The sequence below is a fragment of the Vulpes lagopus genome, chromosome 11 (genome assembly GCF_018345385.1).
Source record: "Vulpes lagopus strain Blue_001 chromosome 11, ASM1834538v1, whole genome shotgun sequence".
NCBI classification, from domain to species: domain Eukaryota; kingdom Metazoa; phylum Chordata; class Mammalia; order Carnivora; family Canidae; genus Vulpes; species Vulpes lagopus.
This window is the reverse complement of record NC_054834.1, coordinates 75,761,325-75,783,805: the sequence shown is the minus strand read 5'-3', so window position 1 is coordinate 75,783,805 and position 22,481 is coordinate 75,761,325. Positions and strand designations below refer to the sequence as shown.

The 22,481-nt window shown below is 50.6% G+C and overlaps 3 protein-coding genes across 6 annotated transcripts; 1 reads left to right on the top strand and 2 right to left on the bottom strand.

Annotated features, from left to right (window-relative positions):
• Positions 1-6,559: 6,559 nt before the first annotated feature.
• On the bottom strand, positions 6,560-13,540 carry CDCA5 (cell division cycle associated 5). The gene is made up of 6 exons (XM_041722504.1): positions 13,414-13,540; positions 13,105-13,199; positions 12,960-13,025; positions 12,845-12,880; positions 8,414-8,845; positions 6,560-8,249 (listed from the first exon to the last, which is right to left on the bottom strand). The coding sequence occupies exons 1-6, from the start codon at positions 13,457-13,459 to the stop codon at positions 8,169-8,171; spliced, it is 756 nt and encodes a 251-aa protein (XP_041578438.1). The 5' UTR covers positions 13,460-13,540; the 3' UTR covers positions 6,560-8,168.
• Positions 13,541-13,668: 128 nt separating this feature from the next.
• Positions 13,669-17,689, top strand: ZFPL1 (zinc finger protein like 1). Of its 2 annotated transcripts, none has more exons than XM_041774226.1 (8): positions 13,669-13,810; positions 14,178-14,287; positions 14,569-14,680; positions 15,759-15,952; positions 16,062-16,134; positions 16,206-16,352; positions 16,602-16,725; positions 17,238-17,689. In XM_041774226.1, the coding sequence occupies exons 2-8, from the start codon at positions 14,186-14,188 to the stop codon at positions 17,422-17,424; spliced, it is 939 nt and encodes a 312-aa protein (XP_041630160.1). In that variant the 5' UTR covers positions 13,669-13,810; positions 14,178-14,185; the 3' UTR covers positions 17,425-17,689. The 2 variants fall into 2 exon arrangements, with proteins under 2 accessions (XP_041630160.1, XP_041630161.1); XM_041774227.1 differs by having other exon boundaries at positions 13,669-13,826.
• Positions 17,677-22,379, bottom strand: TMEM262 (transmembrane protein 262). Of its 3 annotated transcripts, XM_041774228.1 has the most exons (3): positions 18,128-20,759; positions 17,922-18,021; positions 17,736-17,812 (listed from the first exon to the last, which is right to left on the bottom strand). In XM_041774228.1, the coding sequence occupies exons 1-3, from the start codon at positions 18,299-18,301 to the stop codon at positions 17,736-17,738; spliced, it is 351 nt and encodes a 116-aa protein (XP_041630162.1). In that variant the 5' UTR covers positions 18,302-20,759. The 3 variants fall into 3 exon arrangements, 1 of the variants encoding a protein (XP_041630162.1); XR_005990681.1 differs by lacking the exons at positions 17,922-18,021; positions 18,128-20,759 and adding an exon at positions 22,224-22,379 and having other exon boundaries at positions 17,677-17,812; XR_005990682.1 differs by lacking the exons at positions 17,736-17,812; positions 17,922-18,021; positions 18,128-20,759 and adding exons at positions 21,927-21,938; positions 22,224-22,379.
• Positions 22,380-22,481: the final 102 nt, after the last annotated feature.

Sequence of the window (22,481 nt, the reverse complement as noted above, 5' to 3'; positions counted from 1 at the left end):
ATCCTCTGGGAAAGCCCGGGCATCGTCTGGAGCGGCCTTCACCTCCTCTAAGAAGGCCTTTGCTTCCCTCTTCAGGCTATCATATGACACGGTCAGCTGGAACAAAGGTTACAGGGCCCAGAGGTGGGTACCAACCCCAGGCAAGGCTGTTCCAAGCCCCCCCTAGCTGGGCTGGGAGGCAGGGAGGAGGTAGCACAACAAAGAAAGAGGGTCCTGGTCTCAGGGTCTTACCAGGTTTTGCAGCTTCTCCCTCAGGGCTCGGTTGTCTGCTTGGATAGTGCTCAGGGACTCCTGAAGTCTAGAATTGTAAGAGACCCCCTTCAGCCCCCGGGTTGTTGTCCTAAGCAGCTTCCTCCAGCCCCAACATGCATCTCCTGCACGAGCTGTGTGACCTGGACCAGCCCTCCTGAGGACAGGGTTTCACCAGAGCCTAGTCTTATTGTCCTGGCAAAGCCACATGGGGAGGGAGCTGTTCTTCCCAAGTGATTGGCAGCAGGAGACCCAGCCAAAGATGAAACGTGTTTCTTCTCTTCTTTAGCAAAAGAAAGGTGGGAGACTCCAGCCAGAGACGAAGCGTGTTTCTTCTCTTCTTTGGAAGAGAAGGGTGGGTGACTCCATTGTGCAGGCTAGCCATCCCACCCTGTTGGGCTGCAGTGGGGACCGTGACAGAATTCTGTGTGGTTCCAGGCTGGCAAGAGGGGCAACCCTGGAACTCATCCTGCCTGAGGGCTCTGTGCATGAACAGAAGTGCTGACCACTCAGATCGATGCTACAGGAGCCCACCTGCAGCCCCGAGGGACCAGGTCACACTGCCTCACCCCCAAACCTCTGTCTCCAGGTAGAGATCTGACCCTGGCATCACCGCAGAGGGACAGGTGGCCGTGGAATGACACAGACCCAAAGTCTAGAGCCTGGTGTCCAAAGAACAGACCCCTACCCCTGCTACTCCTCAGACCAAACTACTCCCTCAGGTTCTTGGACCATTAAAAGTGGGGGTTCCTGACAGGCAGCCTTAGAGACTGCTTACTGACCAGGTGTGTAGGCATGAAGTTGACTGATGGGAAGGAGCTATGGCTCCTCTGCCTTTGGGGCAGGTCCCCCTCACACAGGAGGACACTGGTACTTGGGAGAGAAGGGATCTACTGGCTAGTGAGGAGGTCATCCAGAGCAGAACAGTGAGGAGGCAAGGGAAGGAGGGAATGAGGAGGGCCAAGGGAAGGTGGAAACCCATAGCCATGGAGCCCCAGGCCCTGACCTCAGTGGGAGGAAAGCCCTTGCACCCTATCTGCCCCCACCGGCCACGGCCCAGCTCACCTCCTGCAATCATTCTGCAAATGGCTGATTTCCCTTGAGGTGCGCCGGGGCCCCCAGTCTTCCTTGTCCAGGAACTGGCACTCCTGGATATCTGAGGCCCTGGGACAAGGGTTGGACCAGAGGGCCTAGAGGTTGGGGGAGGGTAGGGTGAGGAGCATGGAGGAAGGGGGGAGCCCAAGGCCCACATCCTGTACGGGTCTCCCCTCTGCCCATTCCAGGGCTGAGTCCGGGCACAGGTCTGCATGTTAACAGAGAGAAGCACCCTCTGCCTCCCTCCCCCGCACACACACTCACACAGCCTTACTTTTCAGGGTCTTTGGACTCAGTGGGCTCCGCTGTGCTCAGGAGTGTAAACAGGAACGTGACAGTAGGTTCTGGTTGTGAGTCCAGCTTTTGCTCTGAAGAAGATGGCTTTGGCAGAGAAGGTGCCACAGTGACTGAACAGCATAATGGGACAGCCCAGGAGACTGGGTCCTCGCACACCAGACAGTAAGACAGCAGGGATGATGGCTGGCAGTTCAGAGGTCTAGTCCCCAAGAGGAAGAATTTCTCTGGCCACCTGCCACCCTACCTGCCACCCCTGCTCTCTGTCTTGGGAGGCCCTGGGCCTTCCTGTCACCTCTAAGAGTGGCTCCTTGGAGACCTGAGGGTCTTCTGGCTTCTGCTTCTCAACAGGCTGTGCTTCTGGCTTCACCATGGGCTTACAGTAAGCTCTTCTACTGCCCCTGGGAGACTGAAGGAGACAGAAGCCCAGTTGGAGAGCCACATCCACCATCCTGATGATTTCCCCTTTCTAGCCTTATCTGGTCTTTTTGGGAGCAGCCTCCAGTCTGGAGAGCCTCTACCACTTCTGCCCAGCTAATGAGATCCCTCAAAATTAGGGTGACCACATTTAGCAAATAAAATACACGGACACATAATGTAATCTGAATTTCAGCTGAAAACCAAGTGCTTTTAAAAGTATATCCTTTTTAAAAGTATATCCTTGGGGGATCCCTGGGTGGCTCAGCGGTTTAGCGCCTGCCTTCGGCCCAGGGCGTGATCCTGGAGTCCCGCATCAGGCTCCTGGCATGGAGCCTGCTTCTCCCTCTGCCTGTGTCTTTGTCTCTCTCTCTCTCTCATGAATAAATAAATAAATAAATAAATAAATAAATAAATAAATAAATCTTAAAAAAAAAGTATAAGTATATCCCATGCAATGTTTGGGAAATATTTATACTACAAAATGATTAATTATTTATTGAAATTCAAATTTCTCTAGGTGGTCTATATTTTATCTGGTGACATGCTACATGCTGACAATATTTAATAAACGGAATTCCTAAAAAAAAAAATAAATAAAAAAAAAATAAACGGAATTCCTGCAAATGCAAGTTATTGGGTATCCAGGCATCAGGGGCGCCCTACTGAAAGGAATCCTATAGAAGCTTGTAAGAAAGCAGAGAATCCCTCCCTTTTTGGTGTTACAATCATCTATTGATCAGACACAGAGAAGCAAATAGTGACATTCAAGACCCCCTGTTATGAACACCCTCGTTTGTAACCCTGTTAATATCCCACTGACCCCAAACGAGTGTCTGCTCAGACCAACCAGGAGCCTCACTTTCCTTTTTTTTTTATTTTTATTTTTTATTTTTTTTATTTTTATTTTTTAAATTTATTTATGATAGTCACAGAGAGAGAGAGAGAGAGGCAGAGACACAGGCTGAGGAAGAAGCAGGCTCCATGCACCGGGAGCCTGATGTGGGATTCGATCCCGGGTCTCCAGGATCGCGCCCTGGGCCAAAGGCAGGCGCCAAACCGTTGCGCCACCCAGGGATCCCAGGAGCCTCACTTTCCAACACCAGCCTGAACTGTCCCCACTGCCACACTCTGGCCCATGTTGTCCTGCCCTCCCTGCTCTGCAATCTGAACTGGACTCACTCTTTCTTCTGCTGAGCATTTCGCCCCCCTGCCCCCTACCCCGAGGCCCCCTTGGACTAGCTCACAGTGGAGCCAGAGCTGGGCTCAGCCTGAGGATGCGGTTGTCTTACGGCAGGGTTAGATGTCCCACTGAGCAGGCTTGAAATAGCAGCTTCTCTCCAAGTGACAATGTCTTACTTAAGTCAACAGATGGAATCATCACTAGTTCTTTTGGTCTCAGATTTTTCAGAATCTTGCACAACTGCTGGCTCAGCGATGGAGGACAATCCAATCGGAAGACAAATAGTGACCTCAGATTTGTCCTTTACACTGAGCTCCCTCTGGGCTTTTGATAGGTCCATGGGTTGTAGCAGGGGTCCTACATAGTGTGCTCTCTGCAGTGCATCAAGCCTTTCCAGATAGCCTAAAATATTGTAATTCCTATCCACATGATGGAAACAGAATTTTGGTGGCCAGCAATACCCTGCAGGGCAGGGGGCAGGGGGCGGCTAACTCTGGGGACTCACTGAGCTCCACAGTGATACCAATGCTCACAAGCAGGCAGCTCCATCACTGGGTCTGACTCGTCCCAGGGAGAAGCTGGCAGCTTATATATTTTTTTAAGATTTTATTTATTTATTCATAGAGATGCAGAGAGAGAGAGAGAGAGGCAGAGACACAGGCAGAGGGAGAAGCAGGCTCCATGCAGAGAGCCTGATGTGGGACTCCACCCCAGGACTCCAGGATCATGCCCTGGGCTGCAGGTGGCGCTAAACCGCTGCGCCACCAGGGCTGCCCAAGCTGGCAGCTTATAAACAAGATTTATGAAACTAGCCAAGACCTTTGGCCCTATAATATCACTTTGGTAACTAGGCCTAAAAACATGACTCCAAAGGAAATAAAATAATTTACACAGAGGTCCACAGTAGCTAATTTATACCAAGAAGAAAAACTGGAAGCAGCTAAAGGGCCCAAATATAAGAAAAAGTCAGTAAATAATGGCAGGAACATGCTAGAACACACTTCACTCTGCCGTTAATGGTTCCCAGTAAACATTGGTTGACCAACTGCTGTCTGTGGGACGGGTCTCAGTGGGGTCCTGAGAATATACAGACAGGTGATCATGACCTGGTTCTGCCCAGAAGCTCCTGGGGCTGGGGAGGCCCCAAGTTCCCAGGTGCCCACAGCGCAGGGAGATGTGCCTTTAAAGAAGCCTATACAGACAGCCCCGGCCATGAAAGAAGGGAGCCACGCATTTGGCTTAGAGCTCCAGAGACTCTACCACAAAGGTGCTATTTGAGCATCAAGAAGTAGGGGATTTGGCAAGAGGAGAGCAATCCAAGAGGGAGCAGTTTGGGCAGGCCAGTGCCAAAGGGCATTCTCAATGGGACATAGTTGAGTGGGCCCGGGCTATGGCCACTGGGTGACAAGAAGGCACAGGAGACCTCTGTGTTTCTGTGCAGGTTGAGTTGTAACTGGGAGGATGGGTGGGACAAGGAGACACTGGGGGCAGGAAGTCAAAGGCCTTGGGAATGGAGACAGGCAAGTGCAATTGCTCCATGTGATGTGTCTACACTGTGAATACCAGGGAACACATGCCAGAGATGCTGTTATACCACAAAAGGAAGCCTCTTTTTGAGACTTTGCTTTCCATTCTTTTGGGTGTTAAACCAGAAGTGGAATCGTATCGTGTTTTTTTTTTTTTTTTTTTTCCCTGTATCGAGTTTTAAGCAAGGGAGAAACGGGATATTTTGTCTAGGAAACTATTTGTCTGGCTGCAGTGTAGTTTGGAGAAGGGAGAGGTTAAAAGGAGACTGCTAGGCTAGTGTTGCCCAATAGCTGTGGGGCAGAGAGGTGTTGAAGTTAGGGCTGATGGGAAGGGGTGAGGAAGAAGGTAGAGCTGCGGACAACCCCTGGGCTCCTGGCTTGTGTAGGAGCTAGGTCACCCAGGGTGATACTGCCAGCATAGGGAGCACAGGAAGAGGCAAGCTGATGGATGAGCTGTGTCTGAGATGACAGATTCTGAATTGAGATGTAGTTTTAGAAGACAGCTCTAGATTCTGGTTTGGAGCTCGGGAAGGAGGAATGGGATGGAGATAAAGACTGGCCATGAATGAGCAAGGTGGTGACCCAGAGAGCCTGTCTTCAACTGGCAGGAACAAGCAGGTTGGAAAAAAGGGCTCAGGACTGAACCTGGGTGTCCAGATATCTCAGGGGAAGTCAGGAAAGAGGTGCCAGCAGTTCCCAGTCAGTCTGAGGATGTAGCAGAGCTGAGCCTGTCACACTGGTCATTAGGGGCAGGGGTCACTGGCTGCTTCTGCCTGAGAAGTAAATGGGGTAGCGGTAGCACTTGGCAAATGGACAGAAACAGACGCTTTTGAACATTCTTTCAAAAAGCTTAACCCTAAAAGGAATAATGGTAGTAGTCAAAAACAGATGCTGGTCAACTTTTCTTGGTGGTTGTTTTGACGATAGAGAACAGAAGACTGTTCAGGACTGTTGGAAAAAGACCAAGGTCTCAGAGATGAGAACTGAACCTAAAGCCAAAGTGGAAAGCTGGCCTTGAAATGAGAGGACTGCTCTCCTCAGCCAGGGTGGTGAGGTGGGGTGTGTGTGTGTGTATGTGTGTAGAAATGGGGGTTGGGAAAGCTGTGGGAATTGGAGGATTTAAACTTAATCTGTGGGTAGCCAAGGAGGCTCAGCAGTTTAGCGCCACCTTAAGCCCAGGGCATGATCTTGGAGACCCAGGATCAAGTCCCACGTCCCGCTCCCTGCATGGAGCCTGCTTCTCCCTCTATGTTTCTGCCTCTCTCTGTGTGTGTCTCATGAATAAATAAATAAATACATCTTAAAAAATAAACTTAATTTGTTCTAAAAAGTAGGAGGCAAGGACAAGTGAAAGACATTGGGAGGCAGGCCAGTTTGTGTCACCTGTACCAAGGTGCACGCTTCCTTGAGCTGAGTGGAATTTCCAGGAATCTGTACCTTTGAGGCCCAGAGGGCTCTGCACAGCTCCGCAGCAGGTTGGGCCAGTGGGAGGAGTCAGCTCCTCCACAGGAGCATTCAAGGGACTGAGGGATGGACCCTGTGGGGACTGGGTCTCTAGGCACTGGGGGGTGGGGCTGCCTGGAGGCCTCCTCTGCAGGCAGCCCCACCTTGAGGCGGCAGAGGTGAGGGCAGAGTAGTGATCACTAGGCTGCTGGAGGGAAGGCTGGCTGTCCCCTGGTAACAGCCCAAAGAAGGGTCAGCTTCCTGGGGCCCCCACCTTCACCTCTGCCTCAATAAAACAGTCTCAAATAAGCAAAAACTTTTTATTCAGATTTTTTTTTTTAATTCAAGCAACAATTTTTCCTTAAACAGTCTTAATTTTCCTCCACAGTCTTAATTTTTCAGGGAAAGAGAGGATTTGCAATAATGCCATCAACTCCACACCACCTGGCTACTCTCCGACTGCCCGACTGGGACCCTTCCCGGGCGTTCTGCCCCACTAGCCAGTGAGGACAAGAATTCTTCTGCTGTCCAGCTCTGGAACACCTGGGCCTGCCCTGGCAAGGGGCTTGCTCACAGAGCCTGACCAAGCACGAAGCATTGACCAGGAGCCCCAGGACCCCCGGGCCTTGTAAGGGCTTCATTAGTGCCCACCAGGCCTGCACTGGTGCATCCAGTCCCCTACCCAAGCATGAGTGCATCTTCCCAGACATTTTGCCACCCACTTGCCCCACCACACTCCTCAGCCTCTACTGCGCTGACCCCGTAAACGTCAAAAGATGCACCTGCATGAGATATGGCCAAAGTGGTGCTAGGGCAGCCTTTGAGATCATGATTTTTACTAGTATTGACAAAAAGAAAAACAAGCGGGTAGGGTTCCCCAGAAACAATTAAACAACACCCCCCCCCCATCTGCTCCTCACATCTTCTCAGTGTTCTCATGTGAGAAGACACTAAGAAAGCTAAAACTCTTGCCCCTTCTTGGCAAGTGAAGAGCATCTTCCAGAACTTCATGAGTGTAGCTGCAAAACTAGCAGGACTCCAGGAGTAGGACCTTTCAACCCTGTTTTCCCTCTAGAGTGGAGAAGACTCTGTGTACTTTATTTTGTAAGATAAAATATAGGTGCAAAGGATGAAGGGCACCTCTTGCCATAGCCCCCTACTCAGCCCTGTGCAGGTGTCTTGTCCAGAGCCCCGGGCCTCAGTTTCTGGCACCCTTTTGGCCCCAAACAGCCAGTGCTACACCAGCCTGGCATCTAACTGAACATCTCAACAGCAGAGCAGAGAAATAAAACCCACCTTCTCGGAGTAAATGCTTCTGGTCTGACCTAAGCACGGCTTCTCTTTTTTTCTTCAAAACATAAAATTCTGTATTATAGTGTCCAGCATCTTCCTGCAAATAGAACTCTACCCAACCCACAAATTCTCTCCTGGACCATCTACAGAATCTAACAGGGAACCCAAGCCTCTTTACACAGATGGGCTCCACGGCTGGGAACTAGGCCTCCAGTGGAAGAAAACTCAGCAGGGAATGCCTGTGGATGCCTTGCCTCGGTGCTGGTTTCTGGAGTTGGTACAGAGCAGCTACATTTCCCAAAAACGGCCCAGGCTCCTTCTCACCAGCAATCCCAAGCTCTTTCCTGCAGCTTTGCAAGCAATCCTACTCCCTAGTGGGCCGCCCAGCTGGAAAATGAAGAGGTTCCTCTGGGAGGCAGGGAGAGGCTGGTGGGTCACAGGACCAAACATAGGACTTCAGGGCACGGCCAGGGCTGGAGAGCCCCACTTCCTGAGACGGCTGCTACCACCACACAACCCTCAGAGGAATACAGGCCTCATGCAGCAGCAGCATAGATACAGGTAATAAGGCCAGGAGAGAGGACCCCAAGTGTCTTCTCCATGAGTAGGAGGAGCTATGTACAGGAGAGAGGAGAGGATGGTCAGGGATACCCCCTGACATTGACATCTCATTCAACCAAGAGATCAAACTGCTCAGCAGCTTCAAACTCCGCATTCATGGCTGCAGCCCACTCATCCAGCTCCGATTTCTAGGGGGAGAAGAATGGGGGGCAGGTGAGGGAGGAAGGGAGCATGCTGCCCAGGGCACGTGTACCCTGACCCTGTGGGCACTGAGCCCCAGGCTGGCCTAAGGCCTGGTGGTCTCCCAGCACACCTGGTGCAACAGCAGACCCAAGCCCTGCCCCTCACTCACCAGGATCTCTGGCACCTTTCTCTTCTTTCGCTTCTCCTTCACGACTGGTGGGGAGATTCCAGGGAGAGTTGTATCTGGGGCCCACGGCTTCACCTTGGGGACTTCGGTTAGCTTGGAATACACCACAGGTGAGACTCTGGCCAAGTCTTCTGACCCCAACAGCCCCTCGAAACCAAAGCAAGACCGGCGGCCTGGGGTGGAGGTGGAGGCAGAGCTGAAGGTCTCCAGTCGGCTATAGGATCTCCTGACTTTCTTAGACATTTCCAAGTCTCTGGCATCCAGGTCTTCTTCCCTGGAATTAGACTCAACATTCACGGGGTACAGCACAGGAGTGGTGGTGGGGGTGACAGGGATGCTACATGACTTGAAGAGATTCTCCCTAGCAGGCTCCTTGGTGGGAGGGTTGTTTTCCTTCTCCAAGAAAAAAGCAATCTGTACAAGGACAGAAGAGAGAAGGCCTCCTTGTTAGTTAGCCGTCTTATTTACATCCAGAGAGGTCTGAGGAGATACAGGGTGGAAAGACCCATAGGACACTTAAAAAAAAATTTTTATTTATTTATTCATGAGAGGCAGAGACACAGGCAGAGGGAGTAGCAGGTTACCTGCGGGGAGCCCGATACAGTACTCGATCCCAGGACCCTGGGATCACACCCTGAGCCAAAGGCAGATGCTCAACCACTGTGCCACCCAGGCGTCCCCTGTAGGATTCTTTTAAAAGGAAAAGAGATCAAATAAATCAGATCCTGGGAAAGATTTAAGGTGGGGAAGAAAAGAAGAATCTGCCATTGTTTCTGAGTCTACTTTTGTAAGGTCAAGAAGGCATCTCACCCCTTGTAGTCAGCTCTGTCTCCAACAAAGTGAGGATCTAGCCGCCCCTGCTGACTGACCTGAGCCACAATCACAGGTCATCTGGACCAGGTCAAGCTCCTGACTGCTCTTCCTGCTACCATGTGTGCCCTCCGTGGTCCAAATGCCACACAGCTGCCAACGCTGTTCCTAACATGCCCGTCCACTCAGTCAGTACTTCCTGGCCACCTGTTCCAGGTACTTTCCAAGAGCTCAGAGAACAATAGGCAGCAGGCAATAAAACAGAGAAAGCCCCCCGTCTTCAGGGGACCTTCCATTCTCACGGGGTAAAACATGGAAAAAATCATGTAGCATGTTAGAAGTATTAAACACTTTGGGGGAAAAAAAACAACAGAACAAGAGAGTACTGGGTGTGAACTGGGATTTTTTTTTTTTTTTTTTTGTGGATTGGGATTTTAAGTAGGTGAAGGTCAACATAGGTCTGAGGGGACATCTTGAACTAGAACTTGAAGGAGGTGAGGGAAGGAGCATCACAGAGGCCAAGTGTTGTAGGCAGAGGGGACAGAAGGGGCAAAAGTCCTGAGATGAAGGTATGCCTGGAAAGGTAAAGAAACAAAGCCAGTGTGGCCAGGTGAGAGACAGGGAGGAGAGGAAATGAAGATGGGGTTCGAGACATAGTGGGAGCTGCGATAGGGCCTTTTGTAGGACACTGTAAGTGGAAGCCCAAGGAGACCCTTGCGGAGACCCAGGGAGCCATGGCAAGGTTGTGAATGGGGAAAGGCCTAATCTGGGATGTATATGAAGCCGTTCACGTGTTGGCTCCTTAAAATTACACTCTCAGCTCAAATGCTGCTTCCTCAGAGAAACCATTCTCACTGCAGAATAGAGCAGCCCCTCTGGTGCTGCTCTTTGCTTCTGCCACAACCACCTCCCTCGTACAGCTACCATCGCTGTCTGATTCTGACTTGCTCAGTGGTCACCCAACTAAACAGGAGCTTCTTGAAAGCAGGGGTCTTCATCTGTCTGGCTGCCCCTGCCTACAGCCTGAGCCTTCAGAGCCCTGCATGCAGCTGGTGTTTGATGCTCACTGAATTCTTTTTTTTTTTTTTTTTAATTTTATTTATTTATGATAGGCACACAGTGAGAGAGAGAGAGAGAGAGGCAGAGACACAGGCAGAGGGAGAAGCAGGCTCCATGCACCCGGAGCCTGACGTGGGATTCGATTCTGAGTCTCCAGGATCGCGCCCTGGGCCAAAGGCAGACGCCAAACCGCTGCGCCACCCAGGGATCCCTGCTCACTGAATTCTTGTAACAAAACTTGGCACTGGGCTTTCTGGCAGCCAAGCAAGGGTAGGAAATGGGACAAATTCAGTCACTCCTGTGGTCTGAGAGAAGGAGTTGTAAGGAGTTGTTTGTTATCAAGAGAGACCCTTCCTGGCTACAAGCACTGGAAATCTGAGTCTTGGTAACAATTCCTAGTAAAAGAGACGCTGAACAAAATGGAGGTTAGCTCTGACTACAGCTTCCCCATCCCCCATGGCAAGCAGTCATGCAAGTCCTTGCAGCTCTTTTTGTTCAATGTCATCAATCTACCATTCAACCAACAAGAATGATTGCCACGGGGAGGCAGAAGTCCCTGCCCTCAAGACAACAAGCAAATATTCAGAGTATTGAGAAGGCCTAAAGAGAACTACAAAGAGAAACAGGATAGTGACAGGGTACAGTAGTCAGGGAAGGCTTCTAGGAGGCGTCTTTTCAGCTGAGAACTGTGTGATGGGAAGATCATGTGGTGAGATGAGGGGCAGAGCATCACTCTGCCCTCACCTTACTTTAGGCCTCCACCATCTCACTGCAGGACTCCTGTTAAGTCTTCCTACCTGGTCTAGGAGTCCCCAGCAGGCTTTTCCCATCCCTGTCTCCACGCAGACCCCAGAGTGCTATTTCTGAAGCACTCAAGCACGCCTTAGTGACTACCTTGCTGGAGACTCCTCAAAGGCTCCCACAGTGCCAAGGCTTTCATGCCTCATCAGGAATGGCTCTGGCTTAGCATGCTCCATCACCTAGCAAGATCTGCCACGGACACACCGAACAAACTGACATTCTCCAAACCTTGAGATTTTCTTTGTGAATTCAAGGTCTCTGAAAACACAGCTTCCTTTGCCCAAACATTACTACTTGTCTTTAGAAAGACTCAGTTGAAACATTTCTTTTTCTGTGAAACAGCTCTAGGGCCACTTAGTTTGGGTTAGGTGCCTTCATAATCTCTAGTGCTTTCTTTTTTTAAGATTTGAGAAAGAATGAGTGAGTACACAAGGGGAAATGGCAGATAGAGGAAGAAGGAAAAGGAGTAGACTCTCCACCGAGCAGAGCCAAGAGGTAGGGCTGGATCCCAGGACTCTGGGACCATGATCTGAGCTGAAGGCAGACACTTAATCAAGCAACCCAGGTGCCCCATCACCTAGTACTTTTCTTACCGCAGTCCTCAGCACGGTGTGCTATTATCACTTGCTCATCTGTCTTTCTCCCCATTTGATCATAAGCTCCATGTGCTCCTAACAGGCAGCTAGCATTTCTCACTTGTATCTTCAGGCCGAGGTTTCCTGATCGTAAAACATCCTCAGTAACTTCTGCTAAGATAGTAAAAATGCCATACTCCTCTTACAACAACCTGTGCTTACAAATTGAGGAGATAGGCTAGAAAGAAGGAATACTTTGGACCCCGCTCAGCTCTTAGGAAAATGGTAGAGAGATGGCTGGGTGGCTCAGTGGTTGAATGTCTGCCTTTGGCTCAGGTCGTGATCCCGGGGATCCTGGGATCAAGTCCCGCATCAGACTCACTGCAGGGAGCCTGCTTCTCCCTCTGCCTATGCCTCTGTCTCTGTGTGGGTCTCAGGAATAAATAAATACAATCTTAAAAAAAAAAAAGAAAAAGAAAAAAAAAAAGCAGAGAATATCAGGACATCAAGACCTAAACGTATGAAATCCACAGGGAGTGAGCAAAACTGGCCATGCACATAGCTGTCCAAAGGCAAACTGTTTCAAAATACAGATGCTTCCCAACTTAGAGGGTCTGACTTAAGATTTTTCTGTTATGACGGTGCAAAATTGATATGCACTCCATAGAAATCACACTTCGAATTTTGATCTTTTCCCAGGCTAGTGAAATGTGGTAAGATCCTCTCTTATGATGCTGGCAGGGGCAGCAAGCTGCAGCTCCCAGTCAGTCATGCCATCACGTGGGGAAACAACTGACAAATTTACAACCATTCTGTCGTTCGTTTTCAGTACAGTATTTGATAAATTAAGTGGTATTCAATTTCTCATTATGGATAGGCTTTGAATCAGATAATTTAACTATACGCTCATACAACTGTGCCGAACACGTTTAAGGCATGATAATCTAAAGTACGACGTTTGATAGATTCGGCGCATTAATTGCATTTTTGACATACTACGTGTTCAATTCATGACAGTTTTATCAGAAAGTAACCCTGTCCTAAGTGCAGGAAGATTTGTACCTCAAAACAGCTCCCTGGGCAGATGTGAGCAGCCAGTATATCCTGCCCCATCTCGAGAGTGCCCTGGATTCCACTCCACTGAGCCCACGAAAGAAAATGAACTCACCCTTGGGCTCCTTCGAGGCGTGTGGATAGATGGGATCTGTGGAGACAATAATAACTGATCAAAGACTCATCCGCAATTTTGGCTCCCAACCCACAACCCCTCTCTCAGTCCTCACCTCTACAGAATGGGCTACGATCTTCTTCAACACGATGGGCTTTCTGACTAGAGCCGCATGGGGGGCCTGGAAAAGAACAGTGAATATGAGCTCCACATTAGTCCCCAGCGGCCCCCGGGACAGAAGCTGAAAAAGCAGGACTCACCTTGGGCCAGATTTCAGGGAGGGTGCTCGGGAGATCAGGGCCTGATTTCCGCTGGGACCTCCGCAGAGACTGAGTAGGAGATGAAGTCCTGGACCCTGGGCAGAGAAAAAAGTTAGGAGGTAAGGGTAAGACTCTAGGCCTCAGAGTCTAGAGAAGAGATTCAGGAGAGAGCGAGAGAAGGTTCCCAAACAGCTCCTTAACGGCGGAATGAGCCTCTTAGAGCGGTGGGGAGGGGAGGGGGAGGGCCTCCTCGTGGGACTCCATCCCTCAAACGGCTCGGCCCCAGGCTCCCGCGCGCCTTCGGCTCACCAGAGTGCCGTGTGGCCCCTCCGGACCGTGTTCGCCTTTCGGACATGCTAGCCTTGATCTCGACCTCCGCCGCCGCCTCCGCCGCCGGGACTCGCGCCAACCCAGAGGGATCACAGAGACTGAAACGTTCGAATTACCCGCCCTGCCTGGAGGAAGCGGAAATGACGCGAGGCGGGAGGGACGCCGTGCTCCGTTTAACATCCGTCTCGCGCGTAGCGTCTGCAGGGGCGGGGTCAGCGGTCCACTTACGTCATCAGTGGGCGCCGCACCCGGAAGAGACGTGGCAGCGGAGGGATAATCGGAGCGGCCCGAGGTAGAGCGCTCAGAGCGGGAGCACGGCTGAGCGCAGTGTCTGTCCTTCCGCGCCTCGGACCAACGCTCGCGCCCGTCGGGACCGGTGAGGCGGTCGATCGGTAACACGGGGGGGGGGGGGGCGAGGGGGGGGGTCTGTGTTGAAGCAGGGGGCGGGGCTTGGAGGGGGTGGGGCTCAGGTGGAGCCCCTGGGGGCGGGGCCGGTGGTATCGGAGACTCGCTGGTGGAGGGACCTGGCCGGGGGCGGGATCCTGGAGAAATGAGGGGTCACTGGAGGCGGAATTCGTTCAGGAGGCGTGGCCCGGAATGTCGAAGGGCGGTGGGCAGGAATTAGGGGTTGGGGCGATTATGAGAGGTGTTTAGGGGATTTAGGAGTGGAGACGATCTGGGCTTGTGAGTTCATAGTGGCGGACACCGGAAGCTGGCTCTCTCAACTCAGACCCCTTCTTCAGGGTCGAATATGGGACTTTGCAAGTGCCCCAAGAGGAAGGTGACCAATCTCTTTTGCTTCGAACACCGGGTCAACGTCTGCGAGCACTGCCTGGTAGCCAATCACGCCAAGGTGGGGCTTCAGGGGAGGGGCGAAGCAGGGCAGTGGGTGGGCCGGCAGTATCGGTTTTCTCCAACTCCGAGAAGGCCCTGGGGTTGGAATGGAAGCTCCAGGAGGGCGGGAACTTGGTTTCTTTTGTTCTCGGCTCTATCCCCAGCACTTAAGACAGACTCTGGCACACTGCGTGCTCAATAAATGTTTATTGATTGAACAAACGAAAGTATGATTCTTGTTTGTGATGAGAGAAAAAGAAGCAGCTGGGCCCCCGTTGTGACCTCTGTCTCCCACTCCAGTGCATCGTCCAGTCCTATCTGCAGTGGCTTCAAGATAGCGACTACAACCCGAATTGCCGCCTGTGCAGCACACCCCTGGCCAACCGGGAGACCACCCGCCTTGTCTGTTACGGTGAGGCCTGCCCAGCTTGGTGACCAGTTTCCACATCCTCTCTAAGCAGCAGGGCAATGGAGACCTCCCCAGGCTTGGGAGGCTGGAACCCCAAATTCTAGTCCTGCTGTGTTATTTACCTGATGTGTGAGCTGAGGCAAGTCATTTTCCCTTTCTAGGCCTCAGTGTTTTTCCCTAAAAATTAAAACTCCTACTTTCTTACCTGCCCATTTACAGGGTTGAGTGAGAGCCAATCAAACTTGTATCATTTGGCCTGTGAGCAGTAGCTGGCTGGACCAGCAGGGAGCTGAAGGCATGAGGCTTTCAGACATCTGGGATCTATTATTCATTCCAACTAAACAGAGAGGAAGGGAGTTTCCCACAGTAACTAGCTAAAAGAAGTTAGTCATATGTATCATGACCTTGACCTGACTGAAGTAAGAGGCTTAGGCTCAGCTTTTTTTTTTACTTTATGTGTGTTAATGTGTTCCTTAGTATCTGCACATGAGTGAATGGGTAAACGTGTGAAGTATGAACACAGGTGTGTTGTGGGGTTATAGGACAACGCTTGGGTTATGGTGCTTGAGTTTTAGCAAATGTGATTGTATAAAAGCTTCTGTGTGGGAGTTAGTGTGCCTACAAGTGTAGATACAGGGATGGTACTTGTGTTTTATTGTATGTATACATTTGTGTCCATGGGTGTGGGTGTGTACATGCATACGTGTACTTGTGTGTGTCTAGGAACTTATGAAACTGCTCCTGATTAGCTGTTAGCCTGAGGAGCTTGTGATAAGTGGATGTTCAGAGAAGACTCACTTTAAAGGTCACTGGCATTTCTTCCCATCCCTACTACCCCAGGGAGAAGTAGGGATCTTGGTAGCATCTCCCTTGACTGAGTCGGGTAGTGGTGGCCAAGAAGGCTGAAATCTTAGGGAACACTGATAAAATGGACCTGAGTGAGGACAGGAAGGAGAAGGCTATGAGCTCACATGTGCGCATATACATACATCCACATAGCAGACTGGGGGTTGTTGCCGGGCTAGAGATCCTACATATCTTATTCCTCATGCCTCTCCTCCCCTATTTCATTGGCCCTAAGATCTCTTCCACTGGGCCTGCCTCAATGAACGTGCCGCCCAGCTACCCCGTAACACAGCTCCTGCTGGCTACCAGTGCCCCATCTGCAGTGGCCCCATCTTCCCCCCAACCAACCTGGCTGGCCCTGTTGCTTCCACACTGAGAGAGAAGCTGGCCATGGTCAACTGGGCCCGGGCAGGACTGGGCCTTCCTCTGGTGAGAATCTGTGTGTCTTGACTGACCGTCTGCCCTGGGTCCCACTTGGGCCAGATGGGTGGGTAGGGACAGCATTGAGCAGGCTGGTGACACAGGTTCCTTCCTCCAGATCGATGAAGTGGTGAGCCCGGAACCTGAGCCCCTCAACACCTCTGACTTCTCTGACTGGTCTAGCTTTAATGGTAGGTAGTGGTCTGCACTGCTCTTGGGGCCTTGCTTCCCTGCTCTGCTGACAGCTCTCTTCTTGCCACAGCCAATGGTAGCCCTGAACAGGAGGAGGTAGCCAGCGCCTCTGCTGTCCCATCCTTCTACAGCCAAGCCCCCCGGCCCCCTGCTTCCCCGAGCCGGCCTGAGCAGCACACAGTGATCCACATGGGCAATCCTGAGCCCTTGACTCATGGTGAGCCAAGGAGTTTTCCAGTCTGGAAGAGGATGGAAAGGGAGTGGAGTGACTTATGTGGAGTGGGCTTTGGGTTCCAGAGGCCCACTGGGTGGCTGCCCTCTTCACTAACATAGTCATTACCTTCCCCATGATCCTGAGATGTTTTGTCAGGTTAAGAGGGCAAGGACCTCCTGCCCTCCCCACTCCCCACCCTGCTACAGGCCAGTTTCTCTGAGCCTGTGGATACTGGTGGCTCTGCCCCTGCAGCCTCGGCCCCCAGGAAGGTGTATGACACGCGGGACGATGACCGTTCACCAGGCCTGCATGGGGACTGTGATGAAGACAAGTACCGTCGCCGGCCTGCCCTGGGGTGGCTGGCCCAGCTGCTCAGGTACACAGGGTCAGGTGGGGCCAAATGCCAGGAAGGAGGGAGGAGAGGAAGTGAGAGCCAGAGGCCCTGGGCATGGTGATTGCATGATAAGAGGGGCTTCTCTGGGTAATGGTAGTATCTGGTGTTGGGCTGTGCAGAGAGGCCTCAGCTCAGCTTTAGAAGTCCCAGGTCTGCTCCACTGTGGAGCTATTTCCTCACCTACTGGGTATCTGAGGCTTGAGTTTGGGCTTTTTGAGGTCCCTTCCTGCTCTGACACCACCTGACCCTAGTGGCTACCAAGCCTGACACATTCTAGTTTCCAGAGCAGTTTTGGCTCAGCTGGTTTGAGCTGCATGGTCCCCTGTGTAACAAGCAGGTGCAGGGGTGACCCTGCACACTTGAAGGAACAAGACTCAGTAATGGTGGCCCCTGGGCCAGAAGATGAGACGAGTGTTAATATCTGGGGTTCCTCTCCAGGACAAGGAGTCATCAGGGATTGGGAACCTGACCTGACTTTCCCCTCATCCCCCCAGGAGCCGGGCTGGGTCTCGTAAGCGGCCGCTGACCCTGCTCCAGCGGGCAGGGCTGCTGCTGCTCCTGGGGCTTCTGGGCTTCCTGGCTCTCCTTGCACTCATGTCTCGCCTGGGCCGAGCTGCCGCTGACAGCGATCCCAACCTGGACCCGCTTATGAACCCGCACATCCGTGTGGGTCCCTCCTGAGCCTTTGCTTGTAGCTAGGCCAGCCTAGGACCTGAGGACCTGAGGTAGGGAGGTCTGGAGGCTTTTTTCCTGCTCCTCTTCTTCAAGCCTAAGACACTAAGATCCCAGGCCCAGTCAAGTCCACTAGAATGACTGCTGGCTGGGCCTGGGGCCCCTGCAGGTCAAACATTTGTCTTGACCTGCTTACTATGGGTCTCCAGCCTCCCACCCTCCTCCCCATGAAGGAGATGACAGGTGGAAATAAACGACAGACTTTATTAAAACACCGAAGCCTCCTTTTCCTTCCCCCTTGTCAGCCTGGTCCTCAGACTTCAGTGGTTCTCCTCCCGGTACTGGATGGCCAGAAACTCAAGGGACAGGCGGTTGAAGAACATGGCTCCATTTAGCACTGGGCAAAGGAGAGAGCCCCCATCAGCATTCCCGGTTTGTTCTTTGCTATGTCTCACGGATCCAAAGTTCCCTCCTCCGCCCTTAATACATCCCCCTCCCCTACTCACTTAGGATGGTCAGGGCAAAGCACCGAAAAAACTTGTCATCTGTCATCTCAGCATAGAGTGACCCCATGGCAGCCCAGCAGATGCTGATCACCTGGGAGAACTGTAGGCCCCATCCAGGGGGAGAGTGGCCCCCTGAGACAACAGCGGGGTTTCCATCAACCCCTGGGCCTCCCCCGACCAGCCCTTGAGTCCTGGCCCCAGTCTACCATCAGGACAACAGTGTAGTGGAAACTCATGCGATCATAGTGGTGGGTGACGCAGAAGTTGTGCACATCGCTGGCAAAGACGCCAAGGTGTATAAAGAAGAGCATCAGTGCGGCAGCACTGAGAACCATGCCTTGGGGGAAGAAGAGCACAGCCAGTCGGTCCCGCCACCGCATCCTGGCAAGAGCATAGACTCAAGTGAGCCAGTGGAACTTGACCAAGCCAAGACTATTTAGGAGAAGCAACTGACCCCTCTACTTCTAGAGCGTACAGTCTAGAATAGTGGTGGGATGCTAGAACCATGAGGACATTGGAGGGGACAAGATTCTAGAATACAGTCTGGTTCCAGCCAATACAGGAGTGGTTCATGGGTGGCTGGGGGAGTTCCAAATTATCAAAGGTTGGAGGGCTAAAGGTACAGACCAGCAGGAGTGTCGATGAAGGGATAGTGTCCCTTATCCTGCCTGCACACTTTGTGGTCTTGTGCATTATCTTCTCACTGAGTCCTCTTGACAATTCCACAGAGGAGGCACTGTGGACATATTTCTTCTACAGAGCTGGGGCTCAGAAAAGTGGTAGGGCACATCCTAGATCCACAGCAAATCTTAGGCCAGCAAGAGACTAGGCCCGGATGTGTAGCTGGAGGGCATTCCCAGTACAAGGGAGGCCTGTGCTGAATTGTAAGCTCTAAATATTTGCTCCATTCCCTAAGAGGGAGATAAGAGCATGGCCACAGCTGTCCTGGGACCTTCCCCATGCCCTCTCTAGGCATGGCCCAGAGAGCAACTGGCTTTTCCATCCTCCCTCACATGTTCTAAGACGTGATGCTGGCCAGCTTTCCCCTCTCTATCACCTTCAAGCACTCAGGACTTTCACATCCATCACCTCTGTCCTTTCCAAGAGTTCCCAGGCTAAGCTGGTGGCATGAGTCCTATATTGCACACAAGTTTGAGGTACAGAGAAGGAGCGTCAGCCCAGGCACTAAGCCATTGAATGAGGGAGTGAGGGTTTTTTTTTTTTTTAAGTTTTTTTTTTTTTTTTTAAAGATTTTTTTTATTCATGAGAGAGGCAGAGACACAGGCAGAGGGAGAAGCAGGCTCCATGCAGGGAGCCCGATATGGGACTCGATCCCTGGTCTCCAGGATCACACCCTGGGCCAAAGGCAGGCTCTAAACTGCTGAGCCACCCAGGGATCCCCCTGAGGGAGTGAGTATTGAGACAAAGATCCAGTTCTACCCGAGGCTGTGATTGGGCAGGGACACTCATAAGCAACAAGAAAACATTTCCTCTGTACGTGGAAGAGGTGAAAACTAGGATCCTCAGCAGTATCATCCAGAAAAATGGGCAGAAATGGTAATGGAGGGACATGGAAACTCCCAGGAACTAGAGTAAAAGAAGGACAGCTTGAACTTAGCCACCTCCAAGACCTCCTTCCTATCTGCCTGCCTCGGAAGTTAGGTTCAGGGTCCAGCCAAGACCCAAAGTCTCCTGCCACATCCATGCTTGCTGCCCAGTGTCATTAATCACAACAGTCCCTCAGACCCCCATCCTGACACATTACAGTAGTGACCCCCAATGCCCACTTGTTGGCCAAATGTTAAAACCATTGTTTCCATCTCCATTCTCATGTGAATACAAATGAAATTTTATACATTAGGGCTTCTGGCTCAAAACCAGTTAAAAATTATCCAAGTAGTGCATGACTATGTTCTTGTAAAAGATTTGCATAATACACAAGCATACAGAGGAAAAGACAACGACCTGCCCGCCTCCTACCTACCTCACAGAGGTACCCCTCAACAGTTTAGTGAGTGGGCATCTTTTGGATCCCTTCTTACTGAAACCTCATATACCTACCTGTACATATACATGTATAATTTTAAAAAGCATCATGGAGAACCACACCATATGTGTTGTCAAAGTGTAACTTTCAAAAAGTTAATATGATGCTAGGTCTGGAATGAACATGTTACTAAGATGTATTAACCTATCAGTGAGGAGTTCCCCCTCAGTAAGGTGATAAGGTATCTTGGGGACTTGGATATTGATAAGCATTCCTTTAGAGAGGAATGTTGGTGTGCCTATGTGGCTCAGTCAGGCGGCTACCTTTGGCTCAGGTCATGATCCCAGGTTCCTGGGATTGAGCCCCGCATTGGCTCTTTGTTCGGGGAGTCTGCTTCTCCCTCTCCTGTGCTCTCACTCTCCCTTTCACGGTCTCTCACTTTCAAGTAAATAAAATCTTTAAAGAAAAATAAAGAGCAATGTTAAAATATGATTCTAGGTTAGACACAAAACTGCTTGATATCCTACAGGACGATAAATAGAACTTTTGAAGTTACTTTTTCTGCTGGATATAAATGTTTTGTATATCTCCTGGACAATATCTACTTGTAATATCAGCATCTGAACACATAATGGTAAATAGCAACATCAAATGTTCATTCCTGTGGGTAATTAAATAATCCTTGGATAGGCTTGTAAAACAAGCCTCAGTGTGGCATTAGCAGAACATGCTACACTCTTGTGTTTTTTTTTGTTTGTTTTTTTCTTAAAGATTTTATTTATTCATGAGAAACACAGAAAGAGGCAGAGACATAGGCAGAGGCCAGGATCACAACCTGAGCCCAAGGCAGATGTTCAACCGCTGAGCCACCCAAGTGGCCTACACTCTTGGTCTTATTTCCAAATTTTGAATAATTTTTCTTAACCATTATTCTGCAACTTTTTTTTAAGTGTATAGACTTGGAGTAGATCTAAATCTTTATACTCATTTTTTTGAGATTATAGCATCATCAGCTGACACTATTTTTTAAACAGCCTCTAAACATCCTTCTTAACATAGATGAGATCTTTCAACACAGATTTCAGCAGTCAGCCAACTATTCTTCATGGTAAATGTTTTAGGTGTCAGCCATAAGGTCTCTGTTGCAACTACTCAACACTTCTGTTGTAGTGCAAAAGCAGGCACAGATAACATGTAAACAAATGTGCATGGCTGTGTTCAAATAAAACTATAGACACTGGAATATTTCATATAATTCTCATTTGATTTTATGAAAATCATCTTTTAAATTGAGATAGACATATTCCAATGTTTTTAAGGGTACAAGGTAATGATTTGGTATTTGTATATATTTCAAAATGATCACAAGGAAGTCTAACATCTGTCACTATACAAATTATTAATGTTACAAATTATTTTTTCTTCTGATGAGCACTTTTAAGATCTACTCTGATTATATGAATTTTACATAATTTTCTTTTTTTTTTTTTTAAAGATTTTATTTATTTATTCATGAGACACACACACACACACACACACACACACAGAGAGAGAGAGAGAGAGAGAGAGAGAGGCAGAGACACAGGCAGAGGGAGAAGCAGGCTCCATGCAGGGAGCCCAACGTGGGGCTCGATCCCAGGTCTCCAGGATCAGGCCCTGGGCTGAAGGCAGCGCTAAACCGCTGAGCCACCCGGGCTGCCCGAATTTTACATAATTTTCACATCATGAAATGCCATTCTTATTTTTTAACCATTTAAAAAATGAAAACAAACAACAACAACAAAAAAACAAACACACCAGTCTTAGCTCACAGGCCAAATGAAAACACGTGGTGGGATGTGTTTGGCCTGCCGCACCCCAGCCAAAGAATCTTTAAAAACGGTGGTTTCCATTCCAACACCCCCCACCCCGCCCCGCCCAGCCGCCAGCCCATCACAAGTAAGGTTTCAAGGACCATGTCGATAAAGTCGTTTTCTCTATTAAAACTCATCGTATCTATACTTGAACGTCATTACCTGTCCTCTTAAGCACTGCACCGTGGTGAACAATTAATTGCATTTTGTTGAAATCGGAAACCTGAGAACAACCCTCATCATCTCCACCCAGCCCCCGCCCCCCAGCACATCCCACGGGTTGCTGAAGATCTGCCAAGTCGGTCTTCTAAGCAAGTATCTTAAAGTGCTTGGGGACCTTTTTTTTTTCCTTAAAGAGGCTAGGACTGGGGGAGCCCAGGGTCTGAAGGCAGCTCTGACCGGTGTCAGAGGACGGGCGGGGAAACTGCTAGAGGCCCCGCCCGCACTGTGCGTGCATCTAACCTCGTAGCTCCCCCGCAGCCTCTTGTGAAGTCTGCACCCGTATAGTAGGAATGGGGGACACTGCCTCCAGAGACATATTCCGGGGGCCTCTGCCTGCGGGGGTGCGGGGTTGGGAGCCAGGACCCGCCTTCCTTCTGGGAGGGAAGCATGAGACGAGTTCTTCTCAATCTGCTCGGGAGGCTGCGGGAACCCAGGGCTCTCCCGGAACCTCTTCCGCTCAGGGAGGAAAGGTACGGGGGAACGCTAGTTCCCAAGGAC

What these genes read in the sequence shown, in the direction of transcription:
- CDCA5 (XM_041722504.1), bottom strand. Translation starts at nt 13,459, where the DNA reads ATGTCCGAAAGGCGAACACGGTCCGGAGGGGCCACACGGCACTCTG. An exon ending in TCGTAGCCCATTCTGTAGAG is followed by an intron (nt 12,881 to 12,959) that starts GTGAGGACTGAG and finishes TTGTCTCCACAG; the next exon opens with ATCCCATCTATCCACACGCC. An exon ending in GAAAGGTGCCAGAGATCCTG is followed by an intron (nt 8,250 to 8,413) that starts GTGAGTGAGGGG and finishes TTCTCCCCCTAG; the next exon opens with AAATCGGAGCTGGATGAGTG.
- ZFPL1 (XM_041774226.1), top strand. Translation starts at nt 14,186, where the DNA reads ATGGGACTTTGCAAGTGCCCCAAGAGGAAGGTGACCAATCTCTTTTGC. An exon ending in TGGTAGCCAATCACGCCAAG is followed by an intron (nt 14,288 to 14,568) that starts GTGGGGCTTCAG and finishes CTCCCACTCCAG; the next exon opens with TGCATCGTCCAGTCCTATCT. An exon ending in TCCTGAGCCCTTGACTCATG is followed by an intron (nt 16,353 to 16,601) that starts GTGAGCCAAGGA and finishes CTGCCCCTGCAG; the next exon opens with CCTCGGCCCCCAGGAAGGTG.
- TMEM262 (XM_041774228.1), bottom strand. Translation starts at nt 18,301, where the DNA reads ATGCGGTGGCGGGACCGACTGGCTGTGCTCTTCTTCCCCCAAGGCATG. An exon ending in ACTACACTGTTGTCCTGATG is followed by an intron (nt 18,022 to 18,127) that starts GTAGACTGGGGC and finishes TGGGGCCTACAG; the next exon opens with TTCTCCCAGGTGATCAGCAT. An exon ending in CTTTGCCCTGACCATCCTAA is followed by an intron (nt 17,813 to 17,921) that starts GTGAGTAGGGGA and finishes TCCTTTGCCCAG; the next exon opens with TGCTAAATGGAGCCATGTTC.